The sequence below is a fragment of the Microtus pennsylvanicus genome, chromosome 11 (genome assembly GCF_037038515.1).
Source record: "Microtus pennsylvanicus isolate mMicPen1 chromosome 11, mMicPen1.hap1, whole genome shotgun sequence".
Classification (NCBI taxonomy): Eukaryota; Metazoa; Chordata; class Mammalia; order Rodentia; family Cricetidae; genus Microtus; species Microtus pennsylvanicus.
In genome coordinates this window covers 99,566,391-99,584,990 of record NC_134589.1, presented here as the reverse complement: position 1 = coordinate 99,584,990, position 18,600 = coordinate 99,566,391, and the positions used below count along the sequence as shown (strand labels likewise).

At 51.0% G+C, this 18,600-nt stretch overlaps 2 protein-coding genes across 2 annotated transcripts; both read left to right on the top strand.

Annotated features, from left to right (window-relative positions):
- The first annotated feature begins 15,130 nt into the window (after positions 1-15,130).
- Positions 15,131-15,566, top strand: Prm2 (protamine 2). Its single transcript, XM_075989754.1, has 2 exons — positions 15,131-15,377; positions 15,502-15,566. The coding sequence occupies exons 1-2, from the start codon at positions 15,131-15,133 to the stop codon at positions 15,564-15,566; spliced, it is 312 nt and encodes a 103-aa protein (XP_075845869.1).
- Positions 15,567-16,334: 768 nt separating this feature from the next.
- Prm3 (protamine 3) lies at positions 16,335-16,649 on the top strand. The gene has a single exon (XM_075989753.1). It carries the CDS (start codon positions 16,335-16,337, stop codon positions 16,647-16,649), a length of 315 nt encoding a protein of 104 aa, XP_075845868.1.
- Positions 16,650-18,600: the final 1,951 nt, after the last annotated feature.

Genomic DNA, 18,600 nt, shown 5'->3' with positions numbered 1-18,600 from the left:
GGCATCTTCTGTCTCTCCCTTCTTCCCACTTCTTCTTCCCCCTCTGTTTCTCTCTCTCTCTCTCTGCTCTTGCCCTTCTCCCTTTTCCTTCCATAACCCACTAAATAAATATCCAACTTCACGCTCTATTGTGTGCCTATCCTTCTTGGTCTCTCACCCGCGGCAGCTTCCTGCCTGGGACAGGGCTGCCTTCATGGCCTGCCATGGTCTCAAGACCTGCTGCCCACTGCCTGCCACCACTCGGGGACCTGCAGCATTTTACTTAAACCATTACAACCACTACCTGGGTCATTGAGAGACTCTTAAGGACAGTGAAATACATGAGTTCTTATTGGCCATTCTCGGCAGATTAAGACTGTGAACTGCTGTGAACAGTTTCCTGAATGTTTCATCTTGTGAAAATGAAACACTAAGTCCATCAAAAGTACCCCGCTGTCCCTTCCTCTATCCTCAGGCAACCCCCATCCTACTTTCTCATTCAGTACTCCTGCATTTACTAAGTACATAGATATATAAATTGAGTTATATAGTAAATTGTGGCTTATTTCACTTAGCAGATAGTCTTCAAGGCTCATCATGAAGCCTCTGTCACAATGCGTCCCCCCGCACTGCCCCTCCAAGCTGAATTATATTCTTTGTTCAGGTATTATAACAGCATGCCACAAGCAGGGTAGTTTATAAGACAAGAGAGATTTATTTCTCATAGGTATAGAGACTGAGAAGACCGAGATCAAGGAGCTGGCAGATCCAGTGTACATTAGTTTCTACTTTCTGGGTTACAGATGGTGTCTTCAAACTGTTCTCACACAGGAGAAGGGATGAACAGACTTCAGAGCCTCAGAGTCGGCTCAGATAGTCAGACTGACCTTGAACTCTTCCTCCTGCCTCTGCCTCCCAAGTGCTGGGATCACATGTATGCACTACCACCTTTGACTTTTGGAGGCTCATTTTTAGCGACACCAGTCACATTGGGGCCCCTGTGCATTCATGAGCACTTTATGTTTGTGCATGTACTTCTGACAGGCACTGATGCTCCCTCAGCCCGCCTTGTTCTCCGCAGCACAGTTACAAACAGCATCCTTCTAGTCCATTATGTCACCCACGAATGTGACAAGGAATGGGGCAGGCAGAACAATGGCCTGAGGCTGAGTTCCTGGGCCAGACAGGATTAAAGAATGGCTGTGTAACCTTAGACAGGGTACTTCCTTCCGTGAGTGCTGCCCCACCCTGACTCACATCCTCTGGACATATAAAGGAGCTCAGGGCCCTCCTGAGGGGCTGGTGAGAGACTATGTGGTCTCTCTGAGCAGTCAGCAGTGGCCTGGCATGGAGCACTTCACTGAGTGTCGACTGTTGCCATTGTCACTAACATGGACTCCCTCAGGGGCTGGTCCCAAGCACACAATAGCCCAGACTCAGAAAGCTGAGTCTCCAAGCAGTCGCTCTCTGGGGGTATGGCAGTAGGCCCCAGGCTCTCCTAAGTTCCCAGAAGACACCGAGATGGGAAGGCTGCTTCTCTTCCCACGGCATGGGTTCCAGAGTCCAAGCTGGGCAAGGGCCTCTTACCAGGAGATGAGGAGGTCCTGAGGCCCAGCATCTTCAAACAGGCCATTTTCCCTCCACTTTGTTCCTCCCTACATGCCCTTACATGTTCTATAGAGCTGGTTTCCAACAGGACTGTGTGTCGTTATAATCCCTTCACTTGGTGTAACCTGTGACCCCCCCCCCCGGGCCCAGGGGTCAGTGACTCCACGACCCCAGCATAAGGTCTGGATTGCAAGCAGAGTTGATAAGGAGCAGCAGAGATCCCCCCAGAGTCACCAGGCCGCAACTCTCCTGCAGGGGACCGTGCACTTTGGTGCTCTGTAGTCCCTCTGGCTGCCCTCTCAGGCTTTGTGGCTGAGGTGGCCCCAGAGGGCTGTGTTTTACCAAGGGTAGGGAAGGCGCCAGTGACCACCTACGAAGCGCATTGGTCTGGGCAGGTCCTCTTCATACCTTGCAGCTGCTTGGAGCTAGGAGAGCTGGGAATTGTTTTCTTCACACAGTCACCGAACTATAATTTATGTGATGTATACTTTGCCCATTAAGGGGTTTCTAGGGGCTGGGGACGTAGCTCAGCTGGTGGAGTGCTTACCCAGCATGCACTCAGCCCTGGGTTTGATCCCCAATACTGCATAAACGAGTCTGAAATCCTTGCACTCAGGATATGGAAGCAAGAGGTCCTGATGTTCAAGGTTATAACCAGTTACATAGCAAGTTCAAGTCTAGCTTAGGATACGTGAGACCCTGGCTCAAAAAAAGACAAAAAATAGGGGCTGGGGCGATAAGACGGCTTGATTGGTAAAGTGCTTGCCATGTTAGCTTGACAATCTGAATTCAGATCCCTAGCACTCATGTAAAAAGCCAAATGTAGGTCTGTAATCCATTGGCCCATCCAGCCAATCGGAGAGTTCCACATTCAGTCACAGTTCCACAGAAGACACAGGAGATCAGCCTTGGCTTTTTACACGTGTATAGGTACACATGTGCCCAGTAACCCCATGCACACACACATCAAAAGTTCCTAGCCTATGAATAGAGCTGTGTGACAAGCATCATAGTCAACTCTAGAACATTCCACAACCCCTAAAAGACACCCTGTGCCCATCTAGAACACCCTCTCCACTACCTGTCTTCTGTTGAGATTGGCCTCTTTCTTTAAATAGGGACCAATCCACTCTGCTGGCTTGGTGTTGACACTGACACAGACCTAGGACTTCATTCCTTATTGTTGGAAGACATCCCATCATGTGTCTGGGGAGCCAGGAAAGGGAGGCACCTCTGCACCGACTTCCAGGGGAGCTCACTGCCTGAGACTTTCCCAGCGCTGTCACTCCAGTCCAGGTGGTAGACACTATACCTCTTTCTTTTCTTTTTTGTTTTTGTTTGTTTGTTTGTTTGTTTTTTTGGATTTTTGAGACAGGGTTTCTCCGTAGCTTTTTGGTTCCTGTCCTGGAACTAGCTCATATAGACCAGGCTGGCCTCGAACTCACAGAGATTTGCCTGTCTCTGCCTCCCAAGTACTGGGATTAAAGGCGTGAGCCACCACCGCCCGGCTGTTTGTTTTTTGAGACTCGGTTACTAAGTGTAGCCCTGGAATTTGCTTGTAGACCAGGCTGGCCTTGAACTCACAGAGATACACCTACCTCTGCCTCCCCAGTGCTGGGATTAGAGGAGTGTGCTGTCACTTCAGGCTGATGCTGCTCCTCTTAAATCCAGGGACCCAGGGCCCACAGACAGCTGAGGCGGATGTTTAGGTGGAAAGCCCTACTGGCGCCCATATATACCCCAAAAGGTTGGAATGTTTGGGATCTCCAGCTTGGGGCCCCGTTTTACACTCAGGTCTCACTCCTCCCATTCCAAACCCCACTCTCAGGGTGCCAAGCAGTGGCCCTGGAGCTGCCCTCTTCAAACTCCACCCCTGAGAAAGCACACCAAAAGTCAGCCCCTCCTTGGGCTACTTAAGACCTGGTAGCCATATTTGCTATCTGATACCTCTCCCGCCCTCCTGACCGTCACCCAGGAGTGCTTTTTCCTGTTCATTAAACCTGGATTTATTAATTCGGTTTGATTGGTTTATTACATTGGCAGTGGTGGATTTCCATTAACCGGGGTGGAAGATTCAAAACTTACAAGGGGGAATCCGAATTTCCAGAAGTATTAGTAGAGTCTTAGGCCATTTTCACTGCCACTTGGGTTGGCTGGTTTTTGGAGATGAAGTCTTATGCAACTCAGGCTAGCCTCAAACTCTAACCCAGGCTAGCCTCAAGCTCTGTGCCATCTCATACTTGGTTCTTCACTGCAACTTGGAACACAGAGATGTCTCTTGTTCCTACAGCAATGTCAGCCTCACTGAGAATCTGTGTGCTGCATGGGACCCTGTTCCCAGGAAAATGATTTTGCAGGGACAACAGTTTGCTTCCAATTCTGGGGATTCTTTGAAAGTTGCCACGGAGCTCTGAGCCACAATCAGAACCACATGGTTGGCACACTCCTCTGAGCCCCTGTGCAGCATTGGGGTGAACTATGCCAAGATGGCATTTGGAGGTGGCAGCAAGCAGATGGCGAGGGAGGCCAGGCACCCATCAGTCCTGATCCACTGGTGAGGCAGGGACTGTGAGTGGGCGTCAAAGTGGCAATGCCTGAGCTTGTAGAACAGGCTCAGCACCTTTCACCAAGTTCTCAGTGGATACAACCAGACCGTCATGAAGGTGAGGAAGGACGTTCTAGGAAGATGGAACAGCCTATGCAGAGACCCTGAGGCAGTAGCAGGATTTAGACTCAAGGGACTAAAAGAGAGTGGGGGTGCACACAATGCCGTCTAGAGGTGCAAGGGTGAGGGTGGAGGCACTCCAGGCCAAAGAAGGAAGGAGAGAGGCTGAAGCCACCAGATCTCAGCTTTGATGGCTTGTCAGACTCCTGAAGCCACAGCAGAGTCCTCAGGGATGGGACCCACTGTTCCAGCCTGCCAGTGTTTATTGAGACACCCTCAAAACTGGAGCACTCTGGTGTCTCCCTAAACCTGTGGGTTTTATAGAGGGAGTGCCTGTGGATGTGTTCCATGTGTGGTCACATGTTACAGCTGTGCCGTGACTGGCATCCAGTTGCCTCCCTGGCAGCTTCCTCTGGTCCCTTTGAGCATTTATCTACATCTCATATATAGTAGGACCCCAAAGATTCGTCAATGTTCTGGTCCCTAACATTCTGATCGTGACCTCACATGGAGCGAGGCAGGGGTGTACAGAGGTGATAGGCAAGGATATTGTACAGCTCCCAAATGAATATATGGAAATTTATCACTTATAAATGCCCGTCCTTAGCTTGTCTTGTTTCTAGCCAGCTTTTCTAACTTAAATTATCCTGTTTCTCTTTAATTATGTTCTGTCTCTGGAATTTTTAGCTTTCTTTATTCTATGTATCTTTCTTTACTTCTTACTCCATAACTGGCTATATGGCTGGGTGGCTGGCCCCCGGCGTCCTCCTCTCCTTCTCCCTTCCTTGCTCCTTTCCTTGTGCTCCTCCTTTCCCTAGATTTCTCCTTCTATTTATTCTCTCTGCCTGCCAGCCTCGCCTATCCTTGCTCCTGCCTAGCTATTGGCCGTTCAGCTCTTTATCAGACCAATCAGATGTTTTAGACAGGCAAAGTAACACAGCTTTACAGAGTTAAACAAATGCAGCATAAAAGAATGCAACACATCTTTAAATCATCAAAGAAATGTTCCACAGCGTAAAAGAATGTAACATGTCTTAAACTAATATTCCACAATAAAGCTGAGAACTGGGAGAGCTTGGCCCATCTGAGAAAAGAGTTTCAAAACCCGCCTGACAGGTCAGCTATGCCTGTGCTCCTTACCAACATCTGGGAGGCCTTAAAGAGCCAACCACTGAGCCCTCCCAACACTCCTATGAGGCTAGAATCATCACTATGGTCTCTTGACAGATGAAACTGAGGCAGGCAGCCCTGCCTGGTGCCTGACACATCAATAGCACTAAGTAAGAATCGATGGAATGTGAACTTTATTTAGTCTGTGTACACACGGGTGCAGAGCCAGGCATCTGGTGTCTTCCGGAATCCTTTTCCTCCTTAGTGTTTGAGACAGGGTGTGAACCTGGAGCCACGGAATGGGCCAGCAAGCCATGGGCAACCTCCTGCCCTGCTTCCCCAGTGCTGGGATTATAGGTGTGCCACTACACCTGGCTTCTTATGCAGGTTCGCAGGTTCTGGGATTAGATGCAGGTCCTCACACTGGGGAAGAGAACGCTTTACTTACTGTCTGAGTTATCAAAGAGAAGCCAAGTCCTGTACCCAGCATACACTGGCAAAGCAGGGACAGTCCCCTGCCTCCTGTACACCTGCCAGCCTGCTATGTTGCTTTCTACCCTTAGTTGAAGCTTGTGAAATTAGCACTGCTCACCGTGCTGGGTGAGGAAACGGAAGCTCAGACAGGCTTGCCTGCCTAACTCTGCCATACAGCTTTCTTCCTTCTCTTGTGCTCCCTGGCCCAGAACTGGAGTTTGCTGCCAAGAACCTCGTTGGCCTCTGCCTTGGAGAAACTTGTGCTCCTCTGTCAAAGCTTTATCGCAGGGTTTGTTCACATCTCTAGGTCCAGGGAGCTGTAGCCTGCTCTCCCTAGTGCACAGCTGGTTTATCTCTTCCAGCCTCAGCAGGCTCATCTAACATGAGCATTTCCAGGGCTTGGGGCTGCGTGCCACTCTGACTCCTTGGCCTGGAGATGATGACACCAATCCTAAACCTTTTCCTGGACAGCAGAGGTGTGGGAGACAAGCGGTACATACCCCTTCTTCACAGTTCCTAAACACATAACCCTGTGTCAGGGACTGGGGACCTGTATTCAAGGGTGTCACTGAAAGATCTCCTCATGGGTGCTTGGGAAGTGCCATTCTAAATGGGCCTCAGAGATTTCAGCTCCCACTGTGTTTTTGTTTTTTAACTGCAGAGACTGCTCACACATGTTGTGACCTGTAGGACAAAGGCTGTGTGTCTTGTGTGCATCCCCCTTCCGTAACCCAACCTGGATGGCAATAGGAGATGCAGTGTGTATTCAACCCCGCTTCCCTCTCTTCATATGAGCATATCGGGCAGGGTTTGGCTTGTTTTCTTCTATTTTAATCCAGAACAATAGTCCCTCTTAAGCCATTTGTATTTCTGCATTCTTGTTCCGACATCCCATACACTAATACCCCAGCACAGATATTTCTATTACTATAGTGGAAGAAAAGGGCTCTGTACCCTTTTACAGATGAAGAAACTGAGGCTCTGGCTCACACTGAGTTCCTGCAGCAGGCTGCTGTTGGAAGGAGTTTGCGGCTGGGGGGCTGTGGGCACTGTGTGGTGTCCCCCAGACTCTGCAGTCAGCCTGGGGTGCAGAACGCTGTGCACTGTGCAGAGGGCCGGATGGAACTGCTGCTGGCTTCTCCCTTAGAGTAGCCAACCACAAAGCAGGCACCTTGTAGGCGGGTGGGCGGGGCCGACAGGCAGGCCAGGGCAAATGAACCTCAGCTGGCCACTGCGTTTCTCTTTCCTGTCAGAAGAGTGTTTTATGGGACGTGTGAGTGTGCAGGCCCACTGAGCTTAGCTGGCCCATCCTTGAGGGACACACAAGGGCTACCTACCAGCTGGTTGGCTATTTTACCTCTCACATCATGATCCAGGGCAGTGGGTTCCTTCAGGTCATTTTCCTCCTCTGTTTGCTTTTTTGAGACAGGGTCTCACTGTGTTGCCCAGACTAGCTTGAAACTTGAGGATCTTGTTTCTGCCTCCCAAATGCTGGGGTTACAATTTGGAGCCAGGACACTGGGCTTCCTCTTGGCTTTGTTTTCTTAATTCTTATGGCACCATCACTTCTCTTGTGTGCTGCGTGTGTTTATGGACGGACTGCGGTGGGAGAAATTGTGGGAGTCGTTTTCTCCCACGGAATCCTAGAGACGGAGTCATCAGACTGGGTTGCAGGAGCCCCTACCCACTGAGCCCTCTCCAGACCCTGCTCCTCGTTCTCTTGTTTACTGTTTGCTTGCATGTGTATGTGTGTGATGTGCATGTCTGTATATATGTGTCCACATGTATGTGTGTGGGTGTGCATATGTGCATGTGTGAGTGCCCGAGGTTGCTCAGTCAGACTCCACTTTACTGAGGCAGGGTCTCTCAATGAATCCAGACTTTACCAATTCCACTAGTCTAACTAGTCATCTTGTCCCCAGGGGTCTCCTGTCTCTGCTTCTGAGTGCTGGAATTGCGGGTGGCTATACCTGCCTCGCTTTTATGTGTGCTCTGAAGGTCCAAGCTCTAGTCCTCATACTGCAAACCAAGCACTTTTATCCACTGAGCCATCTCCCTAGCCTCCTGCTTGCTTGCTTTTTTTTTTTAAACAAGGGTCTCACTGTGTAGGCTAGTCTGTCCTTGGATTCATGGCAATCCTCTTGCCTCAACATTCAGTATTGGGATTATAGGCACTAGCACTATGCCTGGTTTGTTTTGTTTTATTTCTTCCTTCCCTTCCTTCCTTCCTTCCTTCCTTCCTTCCTTCCTTCCTTCCTTCCTTCCTTCCTTCCTTCCTTCCTTTCCTCTGTCCCTCCCTTCCTTTCTTTCTATTTTGAGACAGGGTCTACGTAGCCTGACTACATAGCTCTGCCTGGCATGGAGCTCACAGAGATCTTCCTGTCTCTTGAGTGTTGGACTAAGAGTGTGTGTGTCACCCACACTTCTGGCTTCTTCTTTCCTTATTCTCAAACTGCACGCCCTTAAACGCCCACAAGAAAGAAGAGCAAATGCTTCCATCATAAAGAAATGACATGAGCTGGGGAGATGGCTCCCCAGGAACAGTATTCAGTGTGGGCATCTGGCTTTGCAGGCACACATACATGTACTCATGCAAGTACACATGCTCTCATAGACGGACGCCTGAGCACATGCAAACGTGGTTCACGTGCACATACACGAAAATGACATGATAGATGTTTGAGGAAAGCAGACAGCTTTACTGTGGTTTAAGCACTTCACTGTGAACACACGTGGGACCATCGCGTGGTTCTCTATTGAAATGTACTAGCTTTATGTGTAAGTCAAGTTTAAACATCTGTTGTGGTTGTACATGCCTGTAACCCCAGCACTGAGGAAGTGGAGTGTCTCAGTTAGGGTTTCTATTGCTGTGACAAGACGCCATGACCACAGCAACTCTTAGAAAGGAAAACATTCAATTGGGGTTGCTCACAGTTCAGAGGTTCAGTTCATTTTCATCATGGTGGGACATGGCAGTGCACAGGCAGACGTGGCGCTGGAGAATTAGCTGAAAGTCCTACATCTTGCAGGCAACAGGAAGTGGTGTGTAACACTGGGCGGTATTTTCGGCATATATGAGTCCTCAAAGCCCTCCTCCACAGTGACATACTTCCTCCAAACAAGACCGCACGTGTTCCACAAGACCACACCTCCTAATAGTATCACTCCCTTTAGGGTTGTGAGGGCCGTTCAAAACTACCACCGGGAGGGAGGAGGATCAGGAGTTCAAGGTCATCCCTAGAAAACCAGTCTGTTCAAAGCCCCTCTTTCTCCTGTTGGATGAGTGGGTGCTGCAAATAGACCCTGGGGAGATGATTCTTGACTTGGCCTCTGTAATTTCAATTACCCCCGGAAGGAGTGCAGAGCAAGGGAGGAGGAAGCCCCCAGCACTGGGAGTGCCAGAGGCTGTCATCTCCTCCTCCTCCTCCACAGAGGTTCATAGAAGTCACCTTTTTTCCTCCCTCTTCTCTCCGTCGCTCCCATCCATCTTAGTAAATACGGGCGGTGTGTGCATGATACACAGGGCACAATGCCAGGCTAAGCCCATCACTGCCCATCGTCTACAGACACTCAGTTTTGAAGACCCCAGAGGATGACGATACCAGTGCTGAGGAAGACACACACACACAATCACAGGAAGGTGGACCTGGAAACAGAAGGAAGGCCGGGGCTGCAGCTGTGGCAGTCCTTCACCAGCATGTTGAGACCTGGGTTCTAGCCCCATGCTGCAGTCTCAGCTCTCTGATGGTGCTCCCCTGCCAAAAGGCTTTATTGAAATCACAATGGATGAGTGACTTGTAGCCCACCCCGTCACCAGCATTCTGGAGCCCACAAAGTCACTACTACGGTGACTTGTCTCATAGGCTTGGACAGAACATTATGGTTAGCAGAATTATGTAAAATTCTATACACCAGCCCCATCCCTACCCCAGTCAGATAGGAAGCTGAGAGGGTGGGAGTATAGGAAAGGGACCAGGGCATCACACAGTCGAAAGGTCCCACCCCCGTAAACTACTTCCTCTAACCCAGCTCCATCTTCCACAGTCCCATCAAATGGGGACTCTATTGACACTTGAACTATTCATGTAGGGGCCCCCTCTCGTTCTAATCTGCTCTGAGAACTCCCTCACAGACACCTTTTTTGGCTTTCAATGCAGTCAGGGTTCCAGTCACAGTGAACGATCCCAGTTACATATACAGAAATAACCATACACACTTCCATGTATCTAGAAAAATTTCTAGCCGTGGGGCACAAACACCACTCACTGTTTGAGGATGTCTAAGCAGCAGTGCCCGTGGTTAGCACCCTGTGCCACTTCTTGGTCTCTAACACCACTCGGAGGGAGCTGCCTGGAGATGTGGTCTGGTTACCTGGGCTTATCTGGAAGATCTAGGAGGGTCCAAAGGCGGGCCGTGACAGCCACAATCTAAATGTGAAGTGATGAAGTGACAGAAATTATATGTGTGAACTGTTGGTCCCTGGAATGGTGGCACTATCTTGAGAGGTTATGGAATTTTGGGGATATGTGTTAGGAATTTTTCCTAATGCAAGCTCTCTGCCGACGCAAAAATCACAATCAAGCCAAATCACAACAAGCCAAATTAAGAAATGTCCAGGTTTAATGGGATTTCTGTGGTCTCAGGTGGCTACGAGGGGGAACTGGAAGGCTGTTAATGCGACCACCAGGAGGAAGGAAAAGAGACCATGAGAGAACTTTCCAGGGAAGCAGTTTAAATAGACTGAGGGTGTGGTCAAGATTTTGGCAGGCTCATCTTGACCCTCCTCCGGGGAGGAGTCAAGACTTGGCGGATAGGAACGGGGCCTCCAAAGATGGATGCCAGAGACCAGAGCTTACAATATCCACCCTAGGGTCACTAGGGTGGCATTTGGAGGCTATGCCCATATCCCATTCTGGTCTAAATGTCTCTGCTTCCTGACCCATGAAGATGTGAAGAGCCACATGCTCACTTGTCTGCGTCACTGTGACAAAATATCTGAAGGGGGTGTCTGTCTGGGTCATTGTGAGGAGGGTGCAGCCCACCTTGGTGGGGGCTCAGCCAAGGTGCTGCCCGCCTCCAGAATATGTCTTCCTATGTCGGTTAACCTAATCTAGAAAAGCCCACACAGACCTGCTCGAAGATCTGTCTCCTAAGTATTCTAGAACTTGTCAAGTGGACAGTATCAACCATCACACCACACTACAATCTCCCACTCCTGCAGACAGAACCGCCCCAGCTGCCATTTTTCCCCTGCCGTTGGGGGTTAAAAACCCCCGAGACTGTGAGTCAAAATATCACAATAAGCATCCTTCGTCCCCGAAGTTGCTTCTGCTAGGCATTCTGCAACAGCAACAAGAAAACCAACTAATGGGCTGGAGAGATGGCTCAGTGGTTAAGGGCACTGCTGTTCAATTCCCAGCAACCACATGGTGGTTCACAACCATCTGTAATGAGATCTGGCACCCTCCTCTGGTGTGTGGGCATATGTGGAGGCAGAATGTTGTATACATAATAAATAAATAAATCTTTAAAAAGAGAAAGGAAAAGAAAACCAACTAATAACACAAAGTATAAAGCACCCACTAATCCACTCTGACAAATTGACAGCAGGGTCCAGGGTAGGGTCCAGGGGAAGTTCCAGTGTGGAGGTTTCAATGGCTGGCGAAGACATATCTTGAAGAAACACAATGTCCACCCCCTAAGTATGAACCCTGCATAGAACCCCAAGCTGATGGGGAAGGAATCATTCAGTGAGCACTGACACTAATCTCCTCAGTTTCACCCACTGCGGCCCTTAATGGTTTGATCTTCAGACACCTCTGTGAGCTGGACGTGGGAAGCCTGAGCTCGCTCTCCTTCTGGAGTAAACTCTACCCACTTCCGTAGAGCCTCATTTTCTTCTAGACTTGAAGCTCTGAAGCCACATGGAAGATCATGCGCAGTGGCTAGGAGGTGTCTGAGACTGTTCTTTAACCAGACTTGAAAATTCAACCTCTGAGTTATGGAATTAGAAAAAAAAAAAAGGTCATGTGTGAGAAACACCCAGGTATGGGGCCGAAATTCACAAGCAAAACCTGGGCTGGACGTCCCGTCCTCTGCTCAGTTCCTTGCCTGGAAGCGTTTAGTCCACAAATGCACAGTTGTCCTGGGAAACCCTGGTGAGGCAACTCTCAAAACTTGAAGAGAGAGTGCAAACCAAAGAGTTGATAAGGAGGGAGGTGGTTTTGAGACTTTCCTCGTCCCCATATCAGCTCTGTGTTCACATCCCCATCAATCCACTCACTGCTCCCTTCCAGGCCTCTCTGCATCTTTGGACAGAAATATCTAGAAGCAGCAGACAAGAACATGCCTATCACTCCTCTGCCCACTGATGTGTCCCCAGAGCCAGGACACCGATGGCCTCTGGCTTCCTGGTCTGTCTCACCCCACATCACTTTTCCTGTGGCCAGATGCCAAGCCTAAAGTCCACAGGGGAATGGAGCAGGTCGCATTCCATCTCAGCCAATTCCCATCGCTGCCTCCCTCACCTGCTGGGCCTCCCTCTGCTTCCTGCCCAACTGCCTTTTGGCTTCCCCTGCAGGCTGTACAGCAACCGAGGTGAAGTCAACACAAAAGGAAGTGAACTTCGCCTGGACACAGGGGCAGCAGCATTGCCCAAAGTCACCTCTTGTCAAGTAGTGTCCAAAAGATGACCTGCACCCATGTGGCTACTTGAGGGGCCCCAGAGTTCTCACCCAAGCTGACTCCTCCTGCAGCTCTGAGACCCTCTGGGTTCATTGGTCAGTGCCCCGCTGGGGCTTTCACTAACTTTCATAAGTTCAAGTTCCCTCAGCAAATATCCTCTGGGCAGTCTGAAGATGGGTGCTTTTTTCACAGTTCCAGTTTTGCCTGGCCTTGGATTATCTGTGGGGGCCTCGCCTGGAAGCAGGTGTGTGGCAAGCACTCACTACGAATGAATGACTGGATGCTCACGGAGGTGCTCTCCTCAGTCACTTCTTGACTGTGACACAGCCACTGCTGATGCCAAGACCCTGCTCACCCCTCTTATGCCCATATTTGGACATGGTGCAGGTCCTCACTGGCTGTGGTCTGTGAGGTCCTAGCCTTTTTTTTTGACTTCACAATCCACAGGGGCCCCTCGTGTCTATAAGAGGAAGAGGGTGCGGGCTCGATAGCCACAGCCCGCAAAATTCCACCTGCTCACAGGTTGGCTGGCTCGACCCAGGTGGTGCCCCCTGCTCTGAGCCAGCTCCCGGCCAAGCCAGCACCATGGCCAGATACCGCTGCCGTAGCATAAGCAGGAGCAGATGCCGCCGCAGCAGGCGGAGATGTCGCAGACGGAGGAGGCGATGCTGCCGGAGGAGGAGGCGAAGTGAGCAGGGAGCTGGGTTTGGCTGGGCTGGGTCCAGGGGGTCCAGGGACTGGGCAGAGACTGAGATCCCTCTCCTCACTACCTTGTCTCCCTAGGGTGCTACCGCCGCCGCCGCGCTTACACCTTGAGGTGTAAAAGATACTAGATGCACAGAATAGCAAGTCCATCAAAACTCCTGCCTGAGAATTTTACCAGACTTCAAGAGCCTCTCGCCACATCTTGAAAAATGCCACCATCGAATGAAAAACAGGAGCCTGCTAAGGAACAATGCCACCTGTCAATAAATGTTGAAAACTCATCCCACTCATGCCTCTTGGTTCTTGGGCTCTACGAAGGGTGGGTGAATGTGGGTAAGAGGGTCTGGTCAAGTGGGAGAGGCTTCAAACCTGTCAACAGCCGATTCTCAACATCTACCCCAGCCACCTCTACAGATAGATCCCTTCCCCAGAAGGGCTTCTGAGGGCCTCACTATGGCAGTAGCAGACATGAGGGCCACCTAACCTGAGAGGTCTTGGGCCAGCCAAAGACCGTCGGGAGGTGGAGGGCCCTCAAGACGAACACCAAATATGAAGGCCAGTTGAGTTTCCAGAGTTAGGTTCCAATGGATCTGTGTGACAGGTTGTCAAGACTCGCTTCCCTGAAATGCCATCACCGATCCCTTCTTGGGTAAGCCATGGGGGCCTGAGCAGTTAGGTTGGCCTTCTCTTGACCTCAATCCTTAGGACTGGCTTGTGTCATGCAGAGGTCATGTGTCTGCAGGCAGCAGGAGCCTGCATGGGCTGTGAGCCAAGCCTGGGCTCAGCTTATCCTTCTAGGCCACCAGGGGACCCTCTGTACACTTCGGATGGCCTGTTGTGATTATTCTTGGGTCCAAGATCTTATGTATGCTAGGTATACTTTACCACTCTCATTGGCCTTTAATTCTAGATCCTGAAGCCCTTATGTATGCTAGGTATACTTTACCACTCTCATTGGCCTTTAATTCTAGATCCTGAAGCCCTCTTTATGGTGAAATCGATAGTTAAGATCAAGGTACCAAAGCCACCATGTTGGAGATAAAAAGTACAAAACCCCCAAGTTTAATTTTTTGCCGTTAGGTAACCTTGCACATGCTAAGCACACTATGCCTCAAGCCCTAGTATGTCCTATGGTTAAACGTCAATTATGAGAGAAATCAAGGATAGCCTGGGCTAAAATGAGACTAAAGAAGTGTTTCCTCAGGAGAAGTGGCCCTGAAAGGTAAGGTGTGGTGGCTCACATCTTTAATCCTAGCACATGGGGCAAGAGACAGGCAGACCTGGCTAGCCTGGTCTAAAGAGCAAGTCCCAGGACAGCCAGGGTTACCCAAACTACGGCCTTGACTCTGTCCGGCTCAGCAGTAACTTTGATCAACACAAACTTCCTGTGCCTCAGTTTCCCTCATGGAAGATACATGAGAATATGTCTGGCACTTGTTTGGACAAACGTCCAGTGTGTGTCCTTAGTGTACATGGAGAAGGTGGGAAGCTTTTCCCACCACATGACAGTGTGAGGACAGAGGCTGGGGCTGGGGCTGGAGGTGATTTAAATGTTGGTAAAGAGTGCTTGCCTGCCCCGGTACCACAACAATGGCACACACCATGCAACAAGGCGAGGGACCAGTATGAAACCCTGTCTCATACTAAAGCTACAAGGGCTTTAAGCCTGTGAGCCAGTGCTGCAAACCCTGCCTGTGTCGCCATCACAGAGGGGCCTGGGCAGGGTGGGAACAATCAGGGGTGGGCCGCCAGGTCACAGTGGGGTTCCCCTTTATATATGACCCCCCTTGAGCCCCCCACACCAGACCATCATCACCACCAAGAGCAGGTGGGGAGGCTTCCGTCCTCCTCCTTCTATCCAGTCAGCTGCAGCCTCAGCCCGGAACCTCCTGATCTCCTGGCACTATGGTTCGTTACCGAAAGAGGAGCCCCAGTGAGCATCCACACCAGGGGCCTGGGCAAGACGATGGACCCGACGAGCAGGGGCAGGGGCTGAGTCCAGAGCGTGCGGAGGACTATGGGAGGACACACAGGGGTTACCACCATCACAGACGGCGCTGCTCGCGTAGGAAGTTGCATCGGATCCACAGGAGACGCCGGTCATGCAGGAGGCGGAGACGTTCCTGTCGCCACAGGAGGCGGCATCGTAGAGGTAAGCACGCAAGAACCCCAGAATCTTGACCACCTGTGCTGCTGCCCAGCAAGGCAGGAGTGCCCCCATCCAAACCCTGCTGCCTCCCAGGTAGCCTAGCAAACCTTTACTTTCCTTCCCAAAGGCTGCAGAAGATCCCGAAGGAGGAGGAGATGTAGGTGCAGGAGGTGTAGGAGGCGCTACCACTAAGCCTCCCCAGGCCCATCCATCCTGCCTGGAGCCAAGGAAGTCGCCTGCCCAAGGAATAGCCAACCTGCCCGAGCAACGTCACACGAGGCCACACCACCGTTCAATATTGATGTCTGAGCCCTGAGCTGCCAACGAGCCACGAGATCTGAGTAATGAGCAAAGCCACCTGCCAAATAAAGCTTGACACAAGATTCACTGGCTGCTGTCTCCTTTTCACGAGCGTCATGGACCGGAGGGAAGGGAGTAGGGACCATTCCAAGTTATTGTCAGGGAGGAACCTGAGCCTTGGAAGGATGGTGAAATGCTAATCTCACCCAAAGAGGAATTCTACCTCTGTAACATAAGCGGAAATGCACAAGGACTTGGGAAGTGAACGAGTAAACTAGGCACACTTGAGTTCCTAGAAGCAGTAGGTTTGCCTGACATTGGTGCGTTGGTAACTAACTCCTGTCCCACCGGGCACACTTGAGTTCCTAGAAGCAGTAGAAGGTTTGCCTGACATTGGTAACTAACTCCTGTCCCTTCAAACTCCTGTCCCGGACATCAGCACCCTCTCCAATCAGCCCTCCCAGCTCATAGGGCCATCTGAGCCAGTGATTCCTGGAAAATGAGCTACCAGTGCAGCTTCAAGTTCCAGGGTGGGGGAGGGTCACCCTGGAGGGTGGTGCCTTGGAACCTGTTTGTGAGGTCAGCGCCACGCCCACTAGCCTCACACCCTCTCACCGCCCAAGCTGCCTCCCTCCTAGTCCAGAGAGACAGGAGTGGGTGATGGGTTCCCGCTGTGCCAAGCTCAGCACTGGCCATGGCACGGCCCAGAACACAGGTCACAGCCGTGGCCACGAGTCCTCCATGAAGAAGCTCGTGGCCTGCGTGAGTCAAGACAACTTCTCCCTGTCATCAGAGGGCGAAGAGGAAGAAGAGGATGAGGAGGAAGAGGAAGAGGAGGATGAGGAGGAAGAGGAAGAGGAGGAGCAGATACCGGTGAAGGGCAAGCTGCTGCTGCTGGAGTCCGAGAAGCAGGAGAGCTCCGAGGACAATGCCGTGGCCCAGCCAAGCCCCGAGCCCAAGCAGACGCACTCCTGACCCATCCTGAGGCCTGCCTGGTGATGGGTGCCCATCGCCACTCCAGAGGAAGAGGACATTCAGAAAATAAAGAGTCTCCAAGGAACTCCTGGTTTCCCTCTTTCCCTTCATGTGTGCACTTGGAGAATGGCCACTAAGGGTGGGGCGCATAGCTCGGGGGACACTTGCCAGTCACCGTCAGGGTCAAATCGAGGCAGGCTCTATGTAGCACTGACTGGGGCAATCCTCCTGCCTCGTCCTCTGAATGCTGAAATTAACAGGCTCAGATACAGGTCTGACTTGCTCTTCTGCCCCACCCCTCCTTGGGAAGTTAGTTCTTGGCCACTCAGGAAACTCATTCCTCTTGCCAAAGCAGCACAACCCTAGGAAACTTAGAAGGCCCAGGTCCTCGTACTTGCACTGGTGGGGTCTGCAACCTTCCTGATCCCAGGGAAGCCTGTTTTCCCTTGACTTTCATCTACCCTGCCACAGAGGCTTCCTCCAACCAGCCTCCCAACCCTTCTAGTCACTGGGGACCTGGGTGGTGGAACCCACTGGGAGTACTCAGGGGAGGGTCAAAAAGCCATGATGAGTACACGAGGTCTTCAGAGGGTTGGTGGGGGAACTATGAAGGATGGGCACTGAGGCCCTTCAGGTATGGTCCAGCCTCCTTTCCACACAGCGAAGGGAGTGAACAGAAAGGACAGCCAGGCTGATTTGGAGAGGTGCAGAAGCCTCAGGGCTGGCCCATGTCTAGGTGTGCTGCCCAGAACAGGGGTCTAGATGATACAACTTTGGAGAGGTGCCACTAGCCACTGCTCCAGAAATTGTGGGTTTAAGACTACAGGACCCCAACCCGTGCCTTTAATTAGCAGCACCTGGGATCAAACCAAGGGCCTCGTATGTGCCAGGCAAGCGTTCTACTCTGGCTCATGTGATAGTTCTAGCTTCTCTGAGGATACTTGCTAGTGGACGTGATACTTGCCAGATGGTCTAGCATAGCCCATGATTCATAGCTTCCATAACATTTCAAATGCCTCTTCCATAAATAAGATCATATCGGTGAGCCCCATGCTATGAGGATGTGGACATAGATCTCGGGGGAGGGGAAGCTACTATCCAGCCTGCATTTGCAGTCACTGGGATGCTTCCAGGCCGAGCTGGCTGAAAAGGATGAGTACAATAGGCAGGGCTCAGTAAACCAGGCAGTTTCCACAATAGGCCATCTGGTGTGTATATTAAGAAATTAACTTAGAGCTCTGCCTGAAATCCCAGCACGTGGGAGGGGGTGTCATCCTCAGCTGCACAGGGAGTTCCAGGCCAGCTCACTGAAACTGTCTCAACAACAAAAGATGAGTTAAGTGGCTCAACGGTTAAAGGAACTTGCCATCAAGTTTGGTAACCCGAGTTCAGGAGAGAAGCCATTCCTGAGAGTTCACACACACACACACACACACACACACACACACACACACACACACCTGCCAGTAAATGCTGGCCATGAGGGGCAGTATCACAGGAATAGTGCAATACAGAAGCTTGAGCAGGGCCTTGTGGGCAGAAGGATGGACAGCATCTCAGAGCCAGAGCTGTGGGAGCACAAGAGTGATCTAGTAAAGAGCACACGGGCATCACTACAACCTGACCTTTTCTTTTCTGGGCTAGGGGCTGGAGCAGAGTCTGAACACTGAGTTCCATTGGGAGGCTACCAGCACCCAACGGCTGGCATCCTAGCTCAATAGAAGTAAGGGCTCATATCAGACTGAGGGAACCTCACGGCATACCCAAGATCAGACTTCAATGCAAACTAGGCTTTGAACCTGACACTCAACTTCTCACCTGGGAAGGCTGAGAAGGTGGGGTCCATTCCAACCCCTAGTCATTCTGCAAGTCTTTGGTCCAAGATGCTAACAAATTAGGGCACACTGTCTCACTGCCCACCCACTGCTATACTAGCTGACCAGGTGGAAAA

What these genes read in the sequence shown, in the direction of transcription:
- Prm2 (XM_075989754.1), top strand. Translation starts at nt 15,131, where the DNA reads ATGGTTCGTTACCGAAAGAGGAGCCCCAGTGAGCATCCACACCAGGGG. An exon ending in CAGGAGGCGGCATCGTAGAG is followed by an intron (nt 15,378 to 15,501) that starts GTAAGCACGCAA and finishes TCCTTCCCAAAG; the next exon opens with GCTGCAGAAGATCCCGAAGG.
- Prm3 (XM_075989753.1), top strand. Translation starts at nt 16,335, where the DNA reads ATGGGTTCCCGCTGTGCCAAGCTCAGCACTGGCCATGGCACGGCCCAG.